This window comes from Cricetulus griseus (assembly GCF_003668045.3).
Source record: "Cricetulus griseus strain 17A/GY chromosome 1 unlocalized genomic scaffold, alternate assembly CriGri-PICRH-1.0 chr1_1, whole genome shotgun sequence".
NCBI lineage: Eukaryota > Metazoa > Chordata > Mammalia > Rodentia > Cricetidae > Cricetulus > Cricetulus griseus.
Genome location: NW_023276807.1, coordinates 201,209,688 through 201,235,218, shown reverse-complemented (window position 1 = coordinate 201,235,218; position 25,531 = coordinate 201,209,688). Strand labels below are relative to the sequence as shown.

General features: G+C 40.6%; 2 protein-coding genes across 11 annotated transcripts in view; one reads left to right on the top strand and one right to left on the bottom strand.

Annotated features, from left to right (window-relative positions):
* The window catches only part of Gpr137c (G protein-coupled receptor 137C), a 49,165-nt gene extending 46,665 nt beyond the window's left edge, over positions 1-2,500 (bottom strand). Inside the window, exon 1 of the mRNA XM_027389296.2 lies at positions 2,066-2,500. Coding sequence (XP_027245097.1) covers positions 2,066-2,500 — 435 coding nt within the window. The remainder of the gene's footprint in view (positions 1-2,065) is intronic.
* Positions 2,501-3,013: 513 nt separating this feature from the next.
* On the top strand, positions 3,014-20,225 carry Txndc16 (thioredoxin domain containing 16). 10 transcript variants are annotated; one of them, XM_035452712.1, is made up of 10 exons: positions 3,016-3,163; positions 3,494-3,543; positions 4,306-4,361; positions 4,445-4,709; positions 5,393-5,547; positions 8,632-8,870; positions 10,187-10,269; positions 14,055-14,128; positions 14,855-14,929; positions 18,998-20,225. In XM_035452712.1, the coding sequence occupies exons 6-10, from the start codon at positions 8,708-8,710 to the stop codon at positions 19,125-19,127; spliced, it is 525 nt and encodes a 174-aa protein (XP_035308603.1). In that variant the 5' UTR covers positions 3,016-3,163; positions 3,494-3,543; positions 4,306-4,361; positions 4,445-4,709; positions 5,393-5,547; positions 8,632-8,707; the 3' UTR covers positions 19,128-20,225. The 10 variants fall into 10 exon arrangements, with proteins under 10 accessions (XP_035308610.1, XP_035308603.1, XP_035308607.1 ...); XM_035452714.1 differs by lacking the exon at positions 3,016-3,163 and adding an exon at positions 3,180-3,306; XM_035452710.1 differs by lacking the exon at positions 4,306-4,361 and having other exon boundaries at positions 3,017-3,163.
* Positions 20,226-25,531: the final 5,306 nt, after the last annotated feature.

Genomic DNA, 25,531 nt, shown 5'->3' with positions numbered 1-25,531 from the left:
TGTTTTGGTAACTTTATTTGCCTTTGAGCCAGAGGTACTAGCTGGTAGAAGATCCAAGTGAACTTTTAAGGAGTGGTTCTCCACCTCCCTTACTCTGTGATCCTTTAAAACAATTCCTCATGTTGTGGTGACCACCAATCATAAAATTATTGTTACTACTACTTAGTAACTGTAACTTACTACTGTTATGAATCATATTGTAAATATCTGTGTTTTCCAGTGGTCTTAGGAGACCCCTGTGAAAGGGTAGTTTGAACCCCAAAGGGTCTATAGGTTAAGAAATATTGTCTTAAGACATCCGAGGTATCTTACTCAGGCTGTTGGTAACTGGTATGTATGCATATATAAAATCTTATCTAGCTGCATGTTTAAGATTGTGTACTTTATGGTTATGTATTACACCTCAAATGAAAGGGTAGCTAGATACTTGGAAAGGCTGAAAATCACATATATAATTTAGGTCAAGACATATGTGGAGGGGGAGGCAGACATACAAGGTATCTGATGCTCCTAGCAAATGGACCTCTAATCATTTTCAGGTAGAGTAACTATGTCTGAATTTATATTAAAGCTTCAATGATGGGAAATTATTAATATTCTATAAGAAGTGGTGTCAAGAAGAACTCATTATCAGTTTATAAGCTTTTTGAGAGCTTAAGCAACTGGATGTTAAGAAACCATCTTCAAATAAATGTTTTATGATTACATATGCTTTTCACTTTTGCCTCTTAAGGTTTGGTTTTGTAGTATTGTGTGGCCTTCCAAAGGATGGAGAATAAAAATAAAGTTTGGTTTTGTTACTTAGCAATTGTTTTTAATATGGTGAATAGCTGAAATTGTAATTGTGATTTAAAAATGATGCATTGTTTTCCTATTAAGGGAGAAAAAGAGTTGGTTTATGTTGAAAACACAAATACTTAATCTGATTCAAAAGTGCTTAAAAAAAAAAAAAACTTTTCCTTGGAACTGTTATCACCTCCAAAAGCCTTTGAGAGGATTAGCTGCATAGACCGATACTGTTCTATATTAGTCAGTATTAAGTGTATGATGTCACCTTTTCCTTCCCCTCCTAAGCTTTTATTTTGAGGGAAAGGAAGACTTTTGGGGGGGTAAGCTTGAAAATACTAAGGCTTAAATACCACTGATATACATGATTGACAACCTTATACCCCAAACCTGTCTGAAATGGGTCAAATACTTAAGCGCTGCAGAACAATGCAATCCAACCAGCAATTTCCCACAAAAGAGAAAGGGGGTGTGATTAGACTCCCGCTATTAAGCAAGTTGTTGAAAAACAACAACAACAAAAAAACCAGTTCCGCGGTTTGTTTCTGCAACAGGCAGAGGTTAAGCTTGTTTCTTCTAATTAGTTCCCCCACCAAAGGGCTATGCTGTAAGAGACCAGCCGGATCGCCAAAGCAAGCAGCAACTGGGACAAACATTAAGGGCTTTATGGAGGAGGTCCTTCGACTGTCCCGCAGAATTGGTTATTGATCGTTCACCCCGCCGGGGGGAGCGATCGATCAGAATTTGTGTAAGGTGTATCGAGCCACAGTTAAGGATACATGTGTGTGTGTGGTGGTGGTGGTGGGGATATAAGATTCTAATAAAAGAAACGCAGCAACAATAGCGGAGGAACAGCTCTGCCTGGTGACGTAATGGCTGGCAGCGGTCCAGCTTCGGCAGAGCTGCCGCTACCTCAGCATCCAACCTCCCTCAACCCGGTCCAGCCCCGGCAGAGCCACCGGAGCTGTTACTTCTTACGATGCCGCTCTGTGGTCGCCACCAACGCCTTACCGTGGAGGTCTGGAACACTGAACAAAGGGTGTCCCACAGTCTTAAGTTGTCGGGGCACGCATACTCTCTCACACTTCTCCAACCCTCTCAGGCACCGAGTCCATCAGCGGCTTAAGTTGAGGGAGAGGGAAAAGACCGGAGTGCCTCAGTGTCCCCAGGCTGCTCTCCGGCCACCTCCCCCCTCGCTCCCCCCAGCCCTCCCCGTCGGTCTCGGCGGGAGTGGATCCCGGCGGCCCCGCTCCCCCGCACGCCGGTCCTCCCGCCTTACCTCTGCCAGGTAGAGGTTGAGGAGACAGAGCGTGGAGAACTGGAGGCAGGAGGGGAAGCAGTAGAGCAGCCAGTGCGGGAAGAAGTGTAGGCGAGAGGGCGGCCGCAGCACGGGCAGCGAGCCGCTGAGGGAGAAGGCGGCCGAGAAGAGCGTGGTCCTGAGCGCTGCCCACGCGAGACAGAGGAAGAGGCAGAGGCTCTGGTAACTGAGCCGCCGCTCGCGGTACAGCAGCAGCCGCCACAGCTGCAGGTAGGCAAAGGCGAAGAGCGCTGCGTAGAGCAGCGCGTGCAGCACGCTCAGCGCCAGCTGCACCGAACCGGGCACCGCGGCACCCGAGGCCGCCGCGACGGCGCCCGCGCCGGGCGTCGGGGGTTCGCGGCCAGCCGTGGGGACCGCGGCTGGCGCCGGCCCCGGCACCAACACCGACACCCTCATGAGGGGACGCGAGCAGCGGCGAGGGAGCGCGGGAAGGAAGCAGCCCAAGTGCCCCCGGACCTCCCGCCCGCCCCAGCCTGCGGTCCCTGGGCAGCGCCGTGACAGGACTCGGCAGCCTCGCGCGCCGGGCCGCGGCTGCCCTCGGCCCGCCTCCCTCCCCCGGGGGGGCTCGGCTCCTCCTGCCGCGGGCTTGGCTCCGCAGCAGCAGCAGCAGCAGCAGCAGAAAACAACTCTCGGCTGGAGACAATCAGCTGAGAAACCCGAGCATTTGAGGCGCTCGCTCCGCACTGTGGGCTGCCGGCGATTGGCCCGGGTGGGCACGCCCTCCGGGCGCCGCACTCGGAAGACCACGGGCCTCAGAACCCGTCACTCCAGAATGCCTCGATCTGATTGGGCTGCTGTTGTCCTCCCTCTTTTTCCCCGCCCCTCTCCCCACCCACGCTGCTGATTGGCCCAGCCGCTGGAAGACCAGCTCGCGCCGGCGGGAGGACTCCAGATTCTGTCACCTAGGGCCTCTCTCGCTCCGCCCCGTCGGCCTTCCATTGGTTGCAGGATCTCTTACGTAAGGAGCACGAGGAGAAGGCGGAGCCTCGATGATTGTTTTTTGCCCAGGAGACCGATTTTGCGCAGGCAGTGGCGGCCGTGGGCGGCGAGCTCTATCAGGTAGGCGTAGTCGTTTGCGGGCTGCCTTGGGAACCAGCCGCGGCCCCGCCTTCTGGCTCCGCCTCCTCTCGGGTGGCGGGAAGTGCTGTCCTCAGAGACCAATGGTTCATGGCAGGAAGGTCCTGCGCGCAGGTCTCCAGCAGGTGGGTGGCAGCGGGCCTCGAGATTCTGCCTGCAGGGTTGCATGCACGTCCGCATCGGGCAACGTTCCGCTAGCAAGGCTGTTTGCGGAGCTTCTGATTTAGTACGCCCGTTCTGGGGCGCCGAAGGAGTCTTGTTTTGGTTTATTTATCATCATCATCATGATTTCCTTTTTTTCTGGGTGAGTAGGAGGAAACATAGGCGAAGGAAGTGAGTGAAGTAAAGCGTGAGCTGAAACTGTAAGTAATCTCTTGGGAAATGGCCCTTAAGTACGGGTGGTACTGGGAATAGATGAATGTTAAGGGGAAGGTGATTCTTTGAAACCTGCAATTTGGAAAGATGTCCTTGGCATAAAATATGGGGCGGGGCGGGGCGGGAGGAGCAGTAACAGTTTGGTGATTGTCTAGAATGGAAGAATTAGAGGGGTATTCCATTTATATTCGTCTTGTGTGTAGGAGCAGGTGGTGCTATTTTCATTTGAGACCAAGAGGTACAAAAATAAACGTTATATTGTGTTTTAAATAAATGACACTGTATATTGGGCCACTGCATGTAATTTGTTACCTATTTTTTTATATTTGGTAGCAAATCAGTAAAAATGAGGAAGATTAAGAGGGAATCCTGTGTTCTCAGAGTGAACATTTCATCATTCAGTGTTCTTGTGGAGTATTTACTGGAGCATCCTAAATACCCCCTTTCCTATGCTCTGCCTAAGAAGAGTTTTGTTTACCCACCCTCCACTCACCAAGTGCCTATTGCACAGGGGTTTAAGATCTGTATTGTATTGCACGTTCTGGGCCAGTAGTTTACCAGGCACAGCTATTATTACTACCCATCTGTATATGATCATGCACATACACGAGCAATTATGATAAAATGAAAAGAAAGCCGTAAGTCAGTATGTTTATGCAATAGTATAAGGGCAGGGTCATCAGGTGAACTGTAACAAGGCAAGGGAATCTGTAGCATTTAGATGTTTTCTTTTATCTCCTTGGTTTTAGGGTTGGTGGAGACTACTTACATTCCAAACATTGAAGATGTTAAGTCAGATACACAGGTGGATATTAAGTGGTGATTGAAAGGGACAAGAGGTAGTTTGGGATGATTTGGGCTCTTGTTTTATGACATTTTGTCTTTCAGGCATGCTGCAGGAGCTTTATACAGTTGCAGTTTCTTCAGAGAACCTGAGTGCGCAGCAGCACTTACTCAGATCAGCAACAAGCAGTTCTCATTCTGAGTGCCCTAGTGCATAGTTCTTCGTGGACTTTGGCTTTGTCCTGTGAGAGAGATAAAAACGAATAGTTTTATCTTTATCTTGGTCACATCTCAAACTGGCTTTGGAGTATATGGCCTCTTTTTGAGGCCGAGTGATTTGATGAGCATGCTTCTTTTTGCATGGAATAGTGTGAGTCTAAATTACAATTTGTGTTTATGTATGGATAGTATGGGTCTAAGCTACAATTTGTGTTTGTGTAATGCCTATCTTTGCTGGAACTCCCCAGAATCTCTCTCTCTCTGCATACATTGTCAAATACAACCTATAGCAGTTACTATTCAGTATGCGTCTTCTGTTTCCAATCCCTTTCTCTTAGTGCTTTGAAACAAGCTCATTAGGTGCAAGAATCTTGGCACACACCCATTGTAGATTCATTGGCTACATATGATCTTCAGATTACTGTAGCCACAGCTTTGTCAACTTGGTGTGGCTCATTCATTGATGTCAGTGTCTGATAAGCCTGTTCTCATGAAGCCCTGACCAGTTTTGAGCTCTGCTTGATCTCCTAGCCAGTGCTTCAGAGTTTTTGTTAAGGCAGCTGCTCATTTGTAGCTTGTGTACCAACGGACACAGGCAGCTTTATGCTGCAGAAGTAGCCCCTCAAATCTTGACGGCTTAAAGTTTTACAATTCTTCCTTAAGCTCATGACACATTAGCTAGGGTTGTCTGTGTGGTGTTCACATCAACAAGATAGCTACCATTTTGAGCATTTCTGGTGGCTTTGATAGGAGGAAACAAAGTATGCCTGCCACATACTAGCTGTTGAAATTGTTGCCTGATATTCCTCTTTCCCTTAACTCCCTTCTGCACAGTGAAATCACATGGTGTCACAAAAAACTTCAGCAGAGATAGAATTCGGAAGCTCATTGAAACCTGCTTTATACCTGTGAAGAGGCAGGAACCAAGGATCTACAGCACCCAAGGAGCCAAGTCACATTTCTCCCGTGGCTCTCATCAATTTGTGTAGGTGTGTAGATTTTTGAAGTCCAAAGCACTGCTTTTTGGTGCCTATTCTAGTTGCTGGGGCTGGAGGAGGTTATCACTAAATATCTTCCATATCTTTGTTTTCACTCTGTGACTGGAGGCAGGACTGCCACTACATATCCTCCAAATCTTTGTTTTTACTTTGTGATTGCTGGTAGTCTTTCCCACCCACATTCTCCATCCTTTAGTTTAAAGGTCCTTGAGTAAGGAGAGCAAGACTCTGAGCAAATGCTTTTTATTTCCCACAGGTGGGTTTGTCCATTTTATTTTTTTGTGGCTGGATAGGGTTGATTAGATTAATAATAGAAGCTGTGGAAATTTATTTACATGCAAAAAAAAGAAAGGTGAAAGATTGTAAGACCTGAAGACAGAGAAGAGTGTAAATAATAACTTTTAAAATAAAAGGAGATGATTTATTTAAGGAAGCGATGCGAGCTGGGTATGATTACAGCACATGCCTGTAATCCTAGCAATCTGGAGGCTGAGGCAGGAGGATGACCATGAAGCCAAACTAGGCTACATAGTAAGATCATGTCTGAAAAAGCTAAGAAAAGAAAAGAAAAGAAGGAAAGAAATGGCTTTGTGGGTTTCAGAAGTTCCCTTGACATCTATCCTTGCCTCAGTTTTTGTTTGTCTTTAGAGAGAATTGCTCTCAGTTGGTTATTATGTGTTTTGACATAGACAACTATTTTCAATAACTTTGGCTTTTGGTGTTCTGAGATATATTAAACCTTCTGTCCCCTTGTCCCTCTTTGTATTTCCTTTCTGTCTCCTAGCTAGTCAACTAGTGGATGCCAAATACTCTATGCTTTATGTAATTTTTAAATTGTCGGTCAAATATTATCAAAGGTGGAATGATTGAGAGATGACTGATACATTCCTTTCTCTGGTCCCTACCTGATCAGTTGAACAGCACTTCCACACATGTATTCTCATCTCTCCAGTTAGATAAAAGGCATCTCAAGTTTGCTTTGAATGTACAGTCAAACCGTTGGAGCTTTGCAGCACGTTGAAGGGGAGAGGAACAACTATCAACTCTAATGTCCAATTTAGGCTAGAGTAATTGAATTGTAGACTCAAGACAAGGAAATAATTGATGCTTGATCTTTCAATTGCAATTTAACCTAATACTTTGCAGTTTAATTAGGTTATTGTTATTTCATATAGGAATGAATGCTCTATAGTTATTCCCTTAGCCACAGAAATACATGCAGTTTCCTCTAGAATATGAAGAAAATAGTGGGTGACCTATTTTAAAATGTTCCCATTAATATAAAGCAGCCCTGAAATAGGTTGCTTACAATGGCTAGAATGTATAATTGATTTTAATGTTAAGGATACCTTTTAGTTAGGTATCATTAAGATTGCATTTTTATATGCAACTGTCACTTTTCATTTTACTTTAGTTTTTTTAAACACAATTAAAAACTGAAGGCAAATCTGTTCAGTGATAGTAACATGGTCTAATGAATTTCAGAAGTATTAAGTAATTCATGAATCATTAGTCTCATTTTTTTTAAGAACACTTGCTTTCTAGGGAGAAGTGTCTTGTTGATAATTTTGGATGAATGGAGCATGTATCCAGTGCTTTATGATTTCTTCATAAAGTTGTCATCTTATTCTTTGCTGAAAAGTTCTGCCCTTACTCGTAGGAGTCTATAGAAATAATTTTGCTGTTTTCATTACTTATTTTAAAGTGGTGTTCTTGTATTTGAAATATAGAGGTCCTATTTCAAATTAAAAGGTGAAAATTCTCACCTGTACCTGTGAGTGTACCTTTGCTCTTTGTAAATATGGTAGTTTTATATAATCTTAACTTCCCTAGAGGCTGGGAATGTAACTCTGTGGTAAAGTGCTTGCCTAAGCTATCTTTTAAACTTTGACAGTTTAAAACTGTCAGCAGGAAAAACTCCTGGAGTTGTTTAAGAAGAAAACAAAGCAAAACAAAACTGCAGAACAGCAAACAAGACTAACAGCAAGAAAAGGAGAAAAGTAATAAATGTACCAAGAAAGTTGACAGGAGGGTGGCTGGCTAGACCAAACTGGGTTCAGAAAGTAGGACTGGATTAGTCAGTTGAGAACAATTTCTTTGTATAAGCAGTGTAAAATAGTATGTCCTAAGCATTAAAGTAGGCATATGTTCAGAAAGAATGTTGTTGCATAATTGGAATAGATTTCTTGTGGGAGATTTAAAAGGTAGTAAACCCATAACAGACTTTGGATGTCTCCTTCCCAGCCAAATGGTGTTCAGCAGTTGCTGGAGTATTTGTTGCACACTAGCTGTAAATGGATCAAACAAAATGTCTAATTTTAAAAATGAGTAGAACTAGGCTTGGTGATACAGGCCTGTATTCCCAGCTACTCAGGAGGCTGGGGCAGGAAGATCATAAGTTCAAGGCCAGCTTGGACAGCTTGTGATAGCTTGACTTCAAAGTAGATGGCTGGGGCTAAAAATTAGTGGTAGAGTGCTTGCCTAGCTTGTACAAGGTTTTGAGTCCATTGTCTAACACAAGCAATTAAAAAATAAAGGACTGGATAATATTTTCAATTAATTTTAGAATGTCTAAAATGTCAGCTTAATTTACTGTAGTAAATATCCGTGAAACTTAAGCATTTTGTAGATATCCTTGATTTCTTTTGCAATTATCAAAAATTAAGCTGAGTATGGTATTGAATGACTATAATCCAAAAGGCAGCAACAGGGTTGCTGTGAATTTGAGGCAAGCCTGTGCTACAAACTAGAACCTTGTCTCAAAAAACCAAACACAAAAATCAACAACAACATGCCCACTCCAAGGCCTGGTAATGTAGCTAGCTAGCTCTTAGTGATACAGTACTTCCTTAAACTACCCAGTCCCCAGCACTGTGAAGATATAAAATGAAATCAAAGTATTATCAGTGCAGTGTCCTTATATATTACCCCCCAGGGTTTCTTTCTTACTAGAAGGAAATAAAATTCTAGTAAAATCAAGTAATGTAGTGATTTAACTATTCATCTGGTGTCTTTAACTTCCTTCATTTAACAAATCCATCTAAAGAACATTGTTGATCTCCTACTCTGTGCCAGGTATCTCTTGAGGCAGTAGAACACAGCAGTGAAGACAACAGACACGTCTCTTGGCACACATAACCAGCTACAGCTCATGATGTCTTCTGACTTCGTGGTATTTAGAGCCGGGGTCGCATTGGTTTTGATGTGCAGTTTTTACAAGTCAACTGAAGACCCTCTCCCAGAACTGAGTCCTCAGCAGTATTTCAGCACACTGCAGCCAGGAAAAGCCTCTTTAGCTTATTTTTGTCAAGTTGGTAAGTATATTTTACAATTTTTACTTGTCTCTTGTGATAATTCATTTCATTTTCATCATTACACTCAGTGGGAACTTTGGTCAGTTGCAATAGTATAAAGCTGTTTCTGTGATCTACCTGCTTGGAAGAAAGAATCTAAGCACCTTAGCTTTTCTGTTTCTTGGCTCATCAGCTCTGATGTAGTGGTGATTGCTACTAACTTTAGTATGAGGATTAAATGTTGGTTTACACATATGCTTACTTCATAGAAAACACTAGTTCAGCTGTCTGGGTTTCTTTCATTCAGTCATTTCCGGAGGAATACTTGCTTATTTTCTTTACACGTAGCTATTTTTGCAGTTTTGTAAAAGGTGGGTATGTAGTTTTAGCAGTGCTTTAGCTTAGCATTCTCTATTCTGCTTTGGCTGTGTCGTTAATTATATTGAGTTAATTAACATGAATATTGAACATAATTGTGATGGTTTCATTTAAGTCTTTATGCCAGTAACAGTACAATTGTATTGGAATTACCACAATGACTTCACATCTCTAGCCGTCCTTTAATTCTACTTGTGATTTGTGATTTTATTTATTTATTTATCTATTTATCTTTATTTATTTATTTATTTATTTATTTGGTTTTTTGAGACAGGGTTTCTTTGTGGCTTTAGAGGCTGTCCTGGAACTAGCTCTTGTAGACCAGGCTGGTCTCGAACTCACAGAGATCCACCTACCCTTGCCTCCCGAGTGCTGGGATTAAAGGCGTGTGCCACCCAACGCCTGGCAATGATTTGGGATTTTAAAGTCATTTTGAAAGTTTTTTTAATGTGTGTTTAAGAACTGTGTATATGGTGTTAAACTTGGAGGGATAATACCACATTAGATTTAAACTTTTTTTAGTTCTTTCTTTCTTTCTTTCTTTCTTTCTTTCTTTCTTTCTTTCTTTTTTTTTTTTTTGAATTTTGACACAGGGTTTCTTTGTGTAGCCCTGACTGTCCTGGAACTGGCTCTGTAGACCAGGCTGGCCTTGAATTTACAGAGATCTGTCTGCCTCTGCCTTTAATCCCGTGTGCTGGGATTAAAGATGTGTGCCACCATTGCCTGGCTTGAAATTTTTTTTTTAAATAAGTTTTAAGATAATTTACAAAATTATATTGTGATAGTAGAAATACAAATAAAGAAACAATAGGAAAATGTGTCACTGGATGTGTTTACTTGTCATTTTGAAGGCCAATCACATAATTTTTTTGTGTGTTCAGATTTTCCCTGTAATATTAAATATTCATCTTGTAGAAGAGTAGATTCACAAGTAATTCATTCAACATTTCTTATTGTAGGTTCTCTAAGTAACTCTCTGTTTCTTGAAGAACTAAAAGAAGCCATTAGACCTCTCCAGGACTATGGGATTTCAGTCTCAAAGGTAGACAGATACTTATGTTAATAAATTATCAGTGACAGTCATTTACAATAGTATGACCTAAGACTGCATATTGAAAAACACATTAACTTCATACCTTTTTCCAAACTGAGAAAAAATGTTTTTTTTTTGTTTTGTTTTTTTTTTCTTTTTTTTCTGGCTTCTTACCTAAGCACAGAAAGATAACTTCACATGGTTATGTAACAGTGCATGAAGAGAAAAGAAGCTGGCTGAATCCCCCAGCTGTGAGAACTTAACTGCATTTCATAACCCATTTTCTCAGGGTATTTTCAAGCCATGGTAGGCTTTTGTTCTCTTTTGTCCTAGAAATATTTCACAATAGCCACAATTTGGCTGCTTATTAAATTTCTATTAGTATAAATGGGAGGAAAAATGAAGGTGATTAAAATTTTTTGACTTCTTAGTTTTTATAATTGTTTATGCTATAGTTTGGACATTGTTTAGAATAAATTAGAACAAGTCATTTGAAAACATTTTTTTTTTCAAAAATTGTTCAAATTTGCCATGGAGTTTTATGGACATTTTTCACATTTAGCGGGTTGGGTAACATCTCAGACTTGCATTAACTTTACATGAGAAGTCTCCCAGTGATTGTCGCTCTTTTCAGATTAGTGCCTACTCACTTTCTCCTACATTTATTCGTTCTCAGTTCAGCTACCACCCTTCTCCCAGAGATGACTGTTGTCACTCCTAGTGTCTGTGGTAGACTTCCTGCAGGACCTTAGGACAGTATGTACTTTACAAAAACCCAATTATACTACAAACTCCATCCTTTAGGCATGTCAGTTCTTTCTGTGTAGATGCTTTGTTTACTTACTGACTCTGTTCTAGAATGTTACCAGCACTCATCTCCCATGACCTCTGGGTAAAAATTTAAACAAAAAAATTCATAAGTGATGGGCTGGAGATGCTCAGTGGTTATGAGCACTGGCTGCTGTTGCATTGGATCTAGTTCAGTTCCCAACACTGACAACTCCAGTTCCAGGGGATCTGATGCCCTCTTCTGACTTCCATCAGCACCAGGCACACATGTGATACACATACATATGTGCATACACTCATGGACATAAAATAAGAATAAACTTTAGAAATGAAATAGTGCTTCCACGATGCTCAAAGGCATGGCTGTGCTATTTATCTAGTCACAGCTAGAGAAGAACCTAGACTTATGTGGTTGGGGGAGAATATTAGGATCTGTGCTTAGGCTGCACTTACTAACTGATGTAACTTGAAACTTTTGATTTTTATGGTTGAGAACACTGAGATTTCCTGAGAGAAGATGGTGACTCACAGGCTCATCCTGAACATTTAGCTCAGTCCTTGCCACATAAGAAATAGTAACTATATTTACACAGTGAAATGAGTTTACTGTATCGAGTGTTCTTTAGATGACCAAGACCTAGTCCTTTTCTTTGGAAAGGACATATTGTAAATATGGGGATACAGCACATTCACAGATCATCTTAGTAACGAGAAGAATGGAATCATTATCATAAGGGCTATCCAAATCCAGTCCCATGTTAAAGAAAGGAAGTGCTGAGAGAAAGTCACAGTGGTGTTGGAGAGGAGTAGCATTTGAGAATGTTTTAAAAAATTAAGATTGACAGAGACAGGTAGATTAAGAAAACACCAAAACATAGTTGTCTTTGTTGTGAGCGTGCACGCGCACACACTCACTGAGTTTAGTTAGCTTGCTTGAATGATGAGAGTCAGGGCTTATTTAGTGGAGCATCTAACTAGTGGTTACACCACCGAAGAAAATGACTGCCTATCCCTCAGCTACCATTAGTTGCCAATGGCTTCTCCAGGCTGGGTAGAGCTGAAATATAAGTGGACTAAATAATTCTGGTTAAGAGAAATATTCTCAACTTGGACAAAGTAACCAAGTCCAACTTTATGCTACTTAAAAGTGTTTTGTGACTGAATCAAATTGGTTTTTGAAACAAACAAAAGCCCTTTAGTCATCTTTGACTTTTCTTTCTCTCCTAACCAGTCCCTAGACCACTAGGTTCTGTTCAAACTTTTCAGACTCAGCTGCTCTCGTACTTCACTCTTAGTCTCCTGGTCATCATGTCACCGAGGGACCATAGTGCTGTCCTAGTCACTGGCTGTTTCCTCTCACTCTTCCCCCGCTACAGACTCCTCTCCGTGTCTGATGACAGAGAGGCTTCCAGTTATAGTCACAGTAGACTAAAACCCTGAGTGTTGCAGAGACTGCCTTGTCGGTGATTCGTTTTCTGTCCCCTACCTTCTTTATGTTCCTGAAGCACATGGTTCATTTTTCTGTCTCATGTGTCTGCCAAAGGTGCCATTACTACAGGACCTTTGCAGGTATTTTCACCTCATACGCACATTTATCTATGTCTGTGTCTCCCTGCCATCCTTATAATGCCAATGTTACCTCCTCAGAGAAGCCTTCCTCAGTTAGCTATCTCAAGTGGTCTGGTGTGTCCTGTCCCTTTGTATGGTACTTAGCTTTATATATTAATTATTTGATGTTTATACTTTTAAAATGTAAGTTCAAAATAAATTTTTTTTTATTTGGGACTTAACTGTATTCCCAGTGACTAACATAATGGAAGATGTTCAGACTATAGTGGATGAGTACATGGATCTCTTGTCATAAAGTCCAAAGCTTTAATGTTAAAACCTTATGTCCACTAAAGTTCTTTTGGTGATAGCTGACTCAATTCTCATTTTCTGTTCCTTATCTTCCCTATCAGTTCCCCTTTTATACTTTTTTTTTTTTAAAAAACAAACAGCTTTCATTGTTTCCTCAAATTCCACATAAATAAATTAAACTAGCAAGAACAAAAACCTCATTCCATCAAAGCAAACAAAACCCATAACCAAATTCAAAACAAAATAACTGCCTCTTCAGCCTTTGTTTAGGTTAGTTACCTTGGTGGCCATTTATCTTCCTAGCTGGAAATGTGTGCTCTCCTCACAGCTTGCTTCTGTGTGGTGATGCGTGTGTGTATACACTCACTCTTCATAGTTTCCCTTTCTGCCTTCACGATCAGGCTCTTAAGTCTTCATGGCCTCCCTCCAGGTCCCAGTCCTGGGCCTGTATTTACATTCCTGCCTCCTTATTTTGTGCCCTCTCACCTTCCATCTTATTTTCAGACATTTCCTCACCTAAGTCTGGGTTGTGAGCGGACTGGGCTTGGTGCAGCAGCTCTAACACTGGAGACTTGGTTTTTTCTTCCTATTGCACCATTTTAGCAAATGGAGTGCAGGTGTCCCATGCTTGTGATTGCCTCTGGTACTCTAGTATTCTTATTGAGAGTAAGCTGTCAGTCTCCTTTTGAGAACTATCAATCAATTCTCACACAGCGATGTCTCCTATGCCGCATGAACCCTGTGGCCATCCTGACCTGCTGTGGAGGCTAAAAAAGCTTTCTAATGTGACACTTTATTTTTTTCAAAGTGGTTCTGTTAATAAAAGTAAAGGGGTTGATGGACTTGGCTTAGGAACCAGCAGAACTTACTAGCCATACCTGTGCACCTTCCTGTTTTACTTCCTTACTCCCGATTGTTTAGCAAAATTGAGTTAATTGTAAACTTGTGGAAAATTAAACATCACCTTGAGTAGCAGACGAGGGTTTCTTTTTGTGGTTTCATCTAGTGCTTGGGTGCATATGAAAGCATTGAGTCAGGAAGAGTGAGAGGCAGATCTTAGCCTGGAGGCAGGTGGCTATATTTCCTTCACCGTGAAACTTGACCCTGTGATACATACCTTAAACCTTAAATATAATCTTTTACAGGTTAATTGTGTCAAAGAAGAAGCGTCAAGGTACTGCGGCAAAGAAGAGGCTTTGATGAAAGCATATTTATTCAGGTAAATTGTCTTTGGAGTGTGATACTAATGCAAAGCAATAGTTTAGACTGCTAAAGAGTACATAACACATCACTGAGCCAGAGTAACGTGGTCTTTAGTGGGGACTTAGGAAGTTTAATAGAAAGTCCAAGGAGTGGTTTTTTTCCTTACCTTTCTGAGCTTCTTTACAAAAGCTGGAGCATAATCGAACACTCCCTGAGTGTCTTTTATGAATTACTCCTCAGAATGTTGGGCAAGAGCAGACTGGGTGTTCTGTGTGGCTCTGCCACCTCTATATTGGGAACCTTCTCCTCCTGAGGGATCTGTCTGCTGGTGGCTTGGTATTGGTTCCTCTGCTGTTGAGTCTGTCATCTTATACTGGAGATTTGGCCTAAGAAGTAGAGAGAGCCTGTTTATTTGGTCAGGCAACTTTCTCTCACCTGCTTGTTTACTTCCCAAGCCAATCTGGAAACCTGTGTGTGAGATGTTATTAGGAAGTCCCTTTGGGTTTATATTTGTTTCTTTCCCAGTATTTTTTTTTTTTTTGGCCAAGTATAGGTCCTAAACTTTTCAAAATGAACATGCTTATGTGAGTATACTCAGAGAATAGTATGTACCAGAGTCTGATATGTGTATGGGGCACACAGACAAAACACAGGCTGTAACATCAAAGAACTGATACTAGATAGCCAAGCAAATTGGAGTGTAAGGAGATACTTCAATAACATGTTCTTAAAACATTTCTAGAGGCAACATACTGCTCAGAGAATTCCCCACTGACACCTTGTTTGATGTGAACGCCATCGTTGCACACGTTCTCTTGTAAGTACAGGGGGCACCCATTTGCTTGTCTGTTGGTGATTTCCACTTTTGAGAAGCACAATCCTTGGAGATACTTTAGAGTTTTAACATATTTATAGGCATAAGTTTCAGACAGATCGCCAGTTTATCATCTCAACTCAAGGATCTAAAGTTTTTCTTCAGTGACAAAAAACACAGGAAGACATGCTCTATTTGAAAGGTTTTCTTGCTATTGGCTTGCTAGTGCAGTGAGTATTTACTCAATGCTGTAGTCTGTCTGAGATGCTGTAACAGAATCCACAGACCAAGTGGCATAGAAAGCAGAATTTTCTTTTTCTTTCTTTCTTTTTTTTTTTTTGTTTTTTTTCGAGACAGGGTTTCTCTGTGTAGCTTTGGAGGCTGTCCTGGCACTCGCTCTGGCCTTGAACTCACAGAGATCTGCCTACCTCTGCCTCCTGAGTGATGGGATTAAAGGCATGTGCCACCAACGTCCGGCTATTTTTCAGTTTTGGAGGCTGAAAATCCATGTCATATTACTGACTAATTTGGTGTCAGATGAGGGTCTGCATTTCATAGAAGACTGTTATCCCCATTTCCTCTCAGAGCAGAAGGAACCTGGATAACTGAGATTTCTTTTATGAGACTATTAATCTCATCCATAATGGATCTACTTTCATGATCTACTCTTTCCTCAAAGCCGCACCTCTGAATCCTACCACTTTGGGGATGGGTGTCAGTGTGTGCATTTCAGGGGTTACACACATACCCAGGTGTCAGTGTGTGTATCTCAGGACACACACACACACACACACACACACACACACACACACACGTATGTGTCAGTGTATGCATCTTGGGACATATACACACCCATATGTCAGTGCATGCATCTCAGGGAACACCCCCCCCCAAGTGTCAGTGTATTCATCTCAGGACACACACACACACACACACACACACACACACACACACACACACACACACACACCAGTGTGTGATCTTAGGGGACACACACATACACATGTCAGTGTATGTATCTCGGGACACACACACATACACACACTTGGGTGTCACTGCTAAATTTTAGCTCTAGCCAACCAGTATTGAGTATCCCAGCAAAGCAAAGGTTTTGCTTTAGTAGTTTCAGTACCTTGTTAATCAAAGTTGGTTCTTCAGCCGCAGCTAACCAGAATCACAGAGTCTTAATTCAGAATAACAAATGGCTCCAATAGAGTCTTCACTTCCCTCTGAAACTTCATGAGCCAGGCAGGCCTCCCTCTTCTGCGCTGCTGTCAACATGCTTATCTTCCAACCTCCTACAGACCATCCCACTGAACTCTTAACACTCAAATGGCTTTTCTGGCCCAAAGTTCCGGAGTCCTTACACAATCCTCCAAAAAACACCGTCAGGTCTGTCATAATGATATCCCACTACACTTGTACCACCTTGTCATAGTTAGGGTTTCTAATGCTGAGACAAAACACTAAGAACCAAAAGCAAGCTGAGGAGGAAAGGGTTCATCTGGCTTACATTTGCACATTGCTGTCCATTATCGAAGGAAATCAGGACAGGGACCTGGAGGCAGAAGCCGACATGGAGGCCATGGAGGGGAGCTGCTTGCTGGCTTGCTCAGCCTTCTCTCTTACAGAACCCAGAAACACCAGCCCTCCCTATCATTAATAAATTAATCACTAATAAAGAAAATGACCTACAGCCAGATCTTATGGAGTCATTTTCTCATTTGAGGTTCCCTTCTTTCAGATGACTCCAGCTTGGGTCAAGTTGACATAAAACGAGCTAGGACAAGCCCTAAAGCCAGTTAATTGGTGAAAGATGACCTTTTTCTTTTTAGGAACTAGTTTATTGAGATATAATTCATATGCTGTTCAACATAAAGTCTATAGTTCAGTAGTTTTTAGTGTATTTACTGATACGTACAAGCATCACCAGGATCAATTTTAGTGTTTCTCATTTTATAAAAAACCTTGACCCCCATCTTCCTATGTCCCACCCCTAAGGTGCCCCCCCCATATACTTTGTCTCTGTAGACTTTCCAGTTCTGGACATTGACTATAAAGAGGGTCTTATACTGTAGTGACCTGAGCTGCAGCCTGAAAGACTGCCTTGTGAAGAAGGAATTCCAGTGGGGTTGCATGCAGTTCAACAAAAGCTAGAATAGAAGGCACGCTACTGGTCTCAGGAAACTGCCACCCCCCAGTAGATAGGTGATAGCAGTTTTGAACTCAGAAATGGGTGAAGGAAAAGGGAAAGGTGATTGTTTTAAGCAATAGGGGGCACTAAGGTTGCCTTTCCTCAAAGTATGAATCCAGGTTTGACATCAGATTTCAGAGTGGGACCACACTGGACACCTATGGCCCAGAGTTTTTAATCAGTCGGGTCCTAACTCGGGAGAGGCTGTGGATGCTGAGACACCAGTCACCGAAAGTGCTTGGGCTGAGGAGATAGTTGATATCTTGTTGTGGTAGTGGTACATTCCTAATGCTGACTTAGAGAACATCAATTCCATGTCATTTGCTTACCATGTTCCTGTTACATGCCAGACATTTTTTAGACATTGGAGATGCCGAATAGGCTTCTGTTCTTGAGAAACTGGTATGCAGTTTCTCAGATGCATAGGGAGGGGACAAGTCACATCTAGGTAGGGGGTAGGTATTTACTAAGTGGGCTTCCTGAAGAAAGTAGCGGATGTGATAAATCTTTAAGAGTAAATGCCTGGTGAAGGGGAAAGTGGGGAAGTGCTTTGGAAATAATGTGGAGAGCTTAATTTTGCTGGAGTATGACACATGAAGAAGGCAGGTTGTAGAAGTCTAGAATGTGCCCCGAGGTGGTTCAGGCAGCAAACTTTGGCATTGCCTGGTGTGCTGGCAGTCTCAGTAGAGAGTGTGTGTTCCAGACGGAGGCTGCAGTGAAGTGATGTGTACTCCCATAAGCACCTGGGTCTGTTATGGGTTTGGTTTTTTAATTAATTTTTGTTTTTGGCTTTCAGAAACCTTTTATTATTGTCGAGGTTTTCATGACCCTTACGGTCAGATACCGAAGCCCATACCCACAATTGAAGAACTTACTTTAGACTAGCTGTGCTTATATGTACAGCTGTATTCGGGTCCATGCACCCGCTTTTTCAGTTATTTATTTTTGAGATTATAATGTAATTACAACTTATCTCCCTTCCCTTCCCACCTACCATATATCTTTACCTGATCACCTTTAAATTCATGATCTCTCTCTTTCTCTGTTTACTAATTGTTACTGCATGCACACACACACACACACACACACACACACACACACATATATATATATATATATATTCCTATATACATATATATTCCTAAATATAACCTGTTTGGTCCATATAATATTACTCATATGTATGTCTCTCTTTTTTGAGGCTCTTATCTCAGACCTTGGCTAAGGCACCTTCCAGGCACTTATGCTAAGAAGTCGTTGTCAGAGGTCCTTGGTAAAAGCTACTTTTTAAAAATTTTTATTTTTTGGACATTTTGAGTTACTCCTAACACTTGCCTGTTAGCCCTGCCTCCTTGGACTATAAAACAGGCAGCGAAGAGCCCTTTGGGGAAATTTTAGTAGACACAGTAATCACTTGTGTCTGCACCATGTGCACCTGGCTATTGATTATTACAAAGAATCAAGACTATCTTGGAGTTGCCCCCTTTCTTTATGGTACAGTAGGCGAACAAAATCTTTTTCCTATTCTCTTGCCTCTTTCCTAGTGTGTAGAGATTGAACCAGGGCAACACTTGCTTAGGTAAATTTTTAATCTCTGAGTATCCAACTCTGATTAAGTTTCCATCATGACTTTGGGTTTGCGATAATTGTCCTGATGAACCAACACAAAATCTGATCTGTTTTAACACATGTAGAAACTGCTGTGTGGCCATTGTGTAATCTAGGGAAGTAGAGCAAAGAAGTGGTTTTCTCCCTACTGTTTACACTGTGAAAATAACTGGGCTTAGCAACAGTTAATTCAGTGTCAGTTAGCAAAACTACAAACTTAGTTTAATGCTTGATTTCTTTTTCATCCTGCCCCACCTCACACTACCTAGACCCAGTCTGATCACCATCTGCAGTAGACAAGGAAGAAGAGCCATTTACAGGGATGTCTCTCCTTTAACAGTCTCACACAGCTGCAAGAACTGCAGCCCCTGGCAGGACAGCTACGCATTTTGGACATAGGTCATCCAGGGGACATTTAGGGCAAAACCACTGAACGGAAAAGAAATGGAGGAGAGAAAGTGAAGAAATAGAAACCAGAGAGGCAATTTCTTCATTCTTGCTTTGGACATAATAAAGACTTGTGGAATACAGTGTTGTATAACATTTTCCAATAATGATATTTAAGTATTGAGTAACTACACCAAATGTCATGGCTGTACCTTGTAAATTGCCATGAAAAAGAATATATCTTTTCAATTTGTCATTCTGTTTTTTTAATTTTTATTTTTTTTAATCGTTCTGTTTTTATGGGCTAAAAACCATTAGTTTAAAATACCCAGTGCTTAGCAGGCAGCCTTTTCCTTTGCACAGTGATCATAATAGAATTGAAATATTGCCTGACCAGTTTTCTATTGAGTTTTAAACTTCATTTCTAGGCCACTTATCTTATGTAAAAGAAGCAGAACTCCAGAATTTTATTTGAAATTTACCACTGTGGTCTCCTAAAGATTGTGTGGTCAAATTTATATTTTCTTTTTTGACTTTGAGCTTTAAATTGAGCAATGATCTTCTTATGCCTTTGTTATAAAGAAATCCAGGGTTTTGAGGTTTCCAATTGATACACTGTTTAAAGCTATAAGAAATTAAACTAAGAGTATAGTTTCCATGTCTTTTCTCTCCATACATGGTTTTCCTAATAACAACTTGCCATTAGTGTGACACTGTCATATTTCGTGAACCAATATTAACAAAACATAGTTAGGTGTTCACTCTGTATTATACATAATGTTTACACCATTGCAGTGTTGTGCACAACAGTTTCATTGCTCCAAAACTCTGTCTCACTTCACAACTGATACTTTTATTGTTACTGTAACTTTTCCCTTTGTACAATGTCACATGATGAAACCTCACAGCATACAGCTTTTACATACTGACTTCTTTTACTTAAGCAGTATATAAATGATTACATGTCTTCATGGTTTGATGGTACATTCCTTTTTATCACTGAATAGTATTCTTCTGTGTGGATTTTCAACCGTTTACCCATTCACCTGCTAAGCATATTAGTTTCTTCCAAGTTTTGGGAATTATGAATAAAGCTGCTGTAAACGTCAATGTGTAGATTTTTGGGCATAGATATGTGTTCACCCCTTTGTTTATAAATACATAAGAGTAAGACTTGTGGATTATAATGTTAAATTAGTAAGAAACAGCAAAACTGCTGTCCCAGTTTTGCAATGAGAGATTTCTGGTCCTCTGTGGCCGACTGGCTACCTGTTATTTGGTGTGCTGTCCAGATATTTTACATGCTTTTTTTTTGTTGTTTGTTTTTTTGAGACAGGGTTTCTATGTGTAGCTTTGGAGTCTATCCTGGCACTCGCTCTGGAGACCAGGCTGGCCTCGAACTCACAGAGATCCGCCTGCCTCTGCCTCCCGAGTGCTAGGATTAAAGGCGTGTGCCACCAACGCCCAGCGGGTGGCTACACGTTTAGATTGAGGCATTTTATCAGATGCATGTTTTGTTAGATACTTTCTTTCAGTTTGTGGCTTTTCCTCTGTTCTTTTAATAGTTTTCTTTTTTTCAGAGCACAGATACTATTTTTTAAATAGTGAAGTTGAACCTAACAATGTTTTTAGTGGATTATACTTTTGATACTGTATTTTAAATTGAGTTACCAATCACAGGTTACCAACTTTTGGTTTCTTTCTGGAGACAGGGTGTTGTGCAGCCCAGGCTGGTATCCAACATCCTTGGTATGTAGCCAAGGATGACATGGAACTTCTAATACTCTTGCCTCTACCTCTGTGTCAGCCTGTGAAGGGGTTAAAGGCAATACCACTACATAGGGGATGTATAACGTGTAGAGTCAGTGTGTTTCATATTTGTTGCATGTGGATGGCCAGTTTTCCAGCACCTTTTATTAAAAAGATGATCCTTTCTTTATTGAATTGTCTTTGCTCCTTTGTTAGAGATCAATAGATTGTGTTATGGGTGGGTTTCTTCTTGTACTTTTCTATTTTATATTTAATGAAATAAGCATATTTTAAAATTATACTTTATAGACATCCTTATAATTTTTATATACTATAAAGACATATAAATATGTAATCCTAAATACTTTATGTTTAAGATTAAAATCTGTTTGGGATTTGACATGGTGAATAGTGTGAGGAATGTGTGATCCAGTTGGCTACTCAAATGCCCCAACACAACTGAAATAATGAATTTTTGTTCAGTATTTTAGGTGTTCTGGTTTACACAAAACTCTTACATGCATTGAGCTCTTATTTCCAAGCCATATCTCACTGGTTTGTCTGCATGTCAGTACTCCTGGTTTAATTTGTAGAGTTTGTAATATATATGAAAGGTTTAGGCCTTGCATATTTTTGTTTTCAGAATCGCATGCTTATTTTGTTTTCATATGCCATTTAAAATTAGCTTGTGCAGTTTCTCCCCTTCCCCAACTCTATCTAAATTCTGCTAACTAAATTTATGTTATCTTAGAGACAGTTGACATCTTAAGAATGAATTCTCCAGCCAGGCGTTGGTGGCACACGCCTTTAATCCCAGCACTCGGAAGGCAGAGGCAGGTGGATCTCTGAGTTTGAGACCAGCCTGGTCTACAAGAGCTAGCGCCAGGACAGCCTCCAAAGCCACAGAGAAACCCTGTCTCGAGAAACCAAAAAAAAAAAAAAAAAAAAAAAAAAAAAACCGAAAAACAAAAAACAAACAAAAAAAACTCCCGTCCTAGAATATGATGTCTTTCCATTTGTTAAAGCATCATTTGTGCTCACATTTCTCCTTTGGAAGATCACTTTTAGTTTCATAGCAAAAAGATGAGGAAAACATAGAGATCTTTCATTTAACTCTTACTCCCCCACCCCCAGAGTGGTGTATAATTTGTTAACAGTAAGTCAGTCTGTAACGTTGTAGTATTTCTTTTCCTTGGTGGTTTTGGGATCTAACCTAGGGCCTTGTATAGGCTAGGCAAATGCCATATCCCTGAGTCATACTCAGTCCTGCTCATCCAAAGTCCACAAGTTACATTAGGAATCATCTTCCATGTTGTGTATTCTGTGGGTTTGCACAAATGTGTAAAGACTGAATCAATCATCATAGTATCACACAGGCTTTTCACTGGCCTAAAACATTTGTGCCTCTCCCCAAGAGACCACTGATCTTTTGTGTCTTCATGGTTTTGCTCTTTGACCCTAAAGAATTCATTTTATTTTTATTTATATTTAATTTTTATGTATTTAATTCTATTTTAAAAACAAACTGAAAAATGCATTAGGCTTACTTTCTAGTAAATAAAATAGTACAGTGTAGTAATGCTAGCAATAAAGTATACTTAGGTTGAGCAGAATATTTTTACTGTATACATGAGTGTTACATAAAGATATTAACACACAAATGGTCTTTATAATCAATCCCACTATCCATAGCTGGACAGTTTCCCCCACTGACTTATATCTTGTTCTTCTTTTAAGAATGCTTTTATTTGCTGTTGGATATATTTATTCATGAGATGTATATGTATATAAATACATGTATAATCACATTATTTTAGCATCTTATTAGGATTTGATATGCTCATAAGGGGCATATGTATAATTATATATGAAATATATGAAGTCACATTATTCTTTAACCTAGCATTATATTAGACAGAAAATAGGCAACCGAAAACTTACTGACACTTTTAAATTTACAAAATATTTTTAGTTGAAAATAGATTTTTTTCATGCAATTTATTCTGATCACAGTTTCTCCTCCCTCATCTCCCATATCCTCCCCAACTCTCCACCCATCCAACTACACACCTCTTTCTCTCTGACTTTAGAAAACAAAGCAAATAAAAACTAAACAAATAAGAACAGAGAAAAACAAACAAAAAGAAAAAACAAGACCAAAGAAAAAGCATGAGAAGCGCATACATATGCAGAAACATAAGTACACACAGAAAACTCATGAAAACACCAAATCAAAAGCTATAATACACAAGCAAAAGATCAGTATGGTGGTTTGAATAAGAATGGCCTCATTGCCGGGAGGTGGTGGCTCACGCCTTTAATCCCAGCACTCAGGAGGCAGAAGCAGGCAGATCTGTGAGTTCGAGACCAGCCTAATTTACAAGAGCTAGTTCCAGGACAGCCTCCAAAGCCACAGAGAAACCCTGTCTCGTAATCCCCTCCCCCCCAAAAAGAATGGCCCCATAGACTTATATATTTGAATGCTTAGTCAGGATCAGGGTATAGCTCTCAGCTATTATTCTAGCACCTGTCTGCATGTTGCCATGCTCCCCACCGTTATGATAATGGACTAACCCTCTGAAACCATAAGCAAGCCCCCATAAGAATTGCCTTAATCATGATGTCTCTTTACAGCAATAGAACAATGACTAAGACAAAGCTTTGTGAGACAAAACATCTCCCCAAATACCACTGAGTTCCTTTTGAGTGGCCATCTACTGCTGGTCCCGGGGGGCCAGCCTTTAAGTTTGTATGCCCAGTGAGAGACTGTTGAGTAAACTTAAGTTTTCTATTGCAAGCAGTTGTCAGTTGAGATAGCTTCTTGGCTAGGTATGGTGGCTTGTGTCCACTTCTCCTCTCAGTAGTGAAGCCTGTTGTGTTTATAAGACCTTGTTTCCTTGGTGTCTTCTATCCTCACTGGCTTTTCCCATCTTCTCTTCCCCAAAGTTCCCTCAGCCCTGAGGGGAGGGATTTGTTGGAGACATCCCAATTAGGACTGGGTGTTCAAGGTCTTAATCTCTGTACATTGTTCAGTTATGGACCCCTGTATTTGTTCCCATCTACTGCAGGAGGAAGCTTCTCTGATTATGATCGGGCATGATAGTGATCTATGGATATAACAGAATGTTGTTTGAAGTCATTTTATTGCTATGTTCCTTTAGCAGAACAGTATATGGTTTTCCTCTAGGTTCATGCCTCTCTAATCTCAGGTACTTGATTACTGAGTCGTGTCAGGCATGGGTTTCGACTCTTGGAGTTGGCCTTAAATCCAGTCAGATAGTGGTTGGTTGTTCTCCCCTGCTTTGAGCCACTATTGTACCAGTGTATCATGTAGGCAGGTCACCAATGTCAATGGAAGGATTTTTATAGCTGGGTTGGTTTTTACCTTTCTCCTCTGGTAGTGTGCAAAACTGATCAGTGTGCTTACTGAATTACATTAATCTCAACCGTCTTGTCGGTTATTTTTGGTCAAGATGTTCTACTTAGTTTTATAATTAAGAATAGGAAATATTTGTAGATAATGCTTCGATTGTTTTCAAAACATTTGTTCATGAACCAAAAGCTTGCTTTTGAGAATATTTGTATTTATTTGCTTGACAAATGTGTAAGCCATGCTGTTACTTTTTTTTCTTAAAGCATTTGAATTTGTTATGTAGAATGTTTTGATTGAGAACAGCGATCCACAGTTTTTCTTCAACTCTGCTCCCTTTGTCAGTAGACTATAAAAAATTTTGGTAAAAAACTACTTTTTTTCCAAATTATAAAAAAAATGCAGCTAGGAAAGAATGGAGTTACAAAATCTGAGAATGAAATAAGTATAAATTTAGGGTAGTGTTCATGTTATTTATAAATTAGATACTTATGGAGCGCTATAGCCAATTACCTAGGCTTTTAAAATGATATTTAAAATGTCATTAAAACATTACTTAAAAATATACCAAGTTGGTGATGGAGTTTTTATTGGATATTTAGAATAAAAGGTCTTGGATGTGAATTTGTCACAGTGCTGTTAATTGGTATTAATGTTAGATTTTCAGACCTGGGAGCACGATGTGGTACGTGAACTCTGTTAGGTGCTTAGTACATAGTGGGTTGGTGGTTGATGAATTTGGAAAGCTCATGCTTCTGCTAAAATGGAAGGAGCAGAGGTCTTCCCTTATGTGCACATAATTGTTCTCTAGGGTAAGCTGGTAAGAGACTGCAATACTAGAGAATGACTGGGGCTCATGGCTGTGCTTTCCATTTGTGTTTCACAGGTGGCTTCTTGTTTTCAACCTATCACTTTATGTGTGAAACTGGTAGTGGTTTAGAGAATAGTAAACAACAGCCTCATGGTTTAGATAATAGTAATTTCTTTTTTTTCAACTTTTTAAAATTTGAATTAGAAACAGGATTGTTTTACATGACAATCCCAGTTCTCTTCTCCCACCCGTGCTCCCCTACCACCTCCAACCCTATCTATCTCATATCCTTTCTGCTCCTCCTGGATGGTGAGACCTTCCATAGGGTGTCATCAGAGTCGATAATAGTAATTTCTTGGGAGTACTGTGCTGTACTGTCTCTACACTGTCATATGGAGAACTGAAGCAGAAAGAATTAGCTTGAGCCAGCATGGACTACATATGTAGTCTAAAGGTCAGGCTACCTTGGGCTACCTATTAAATCTT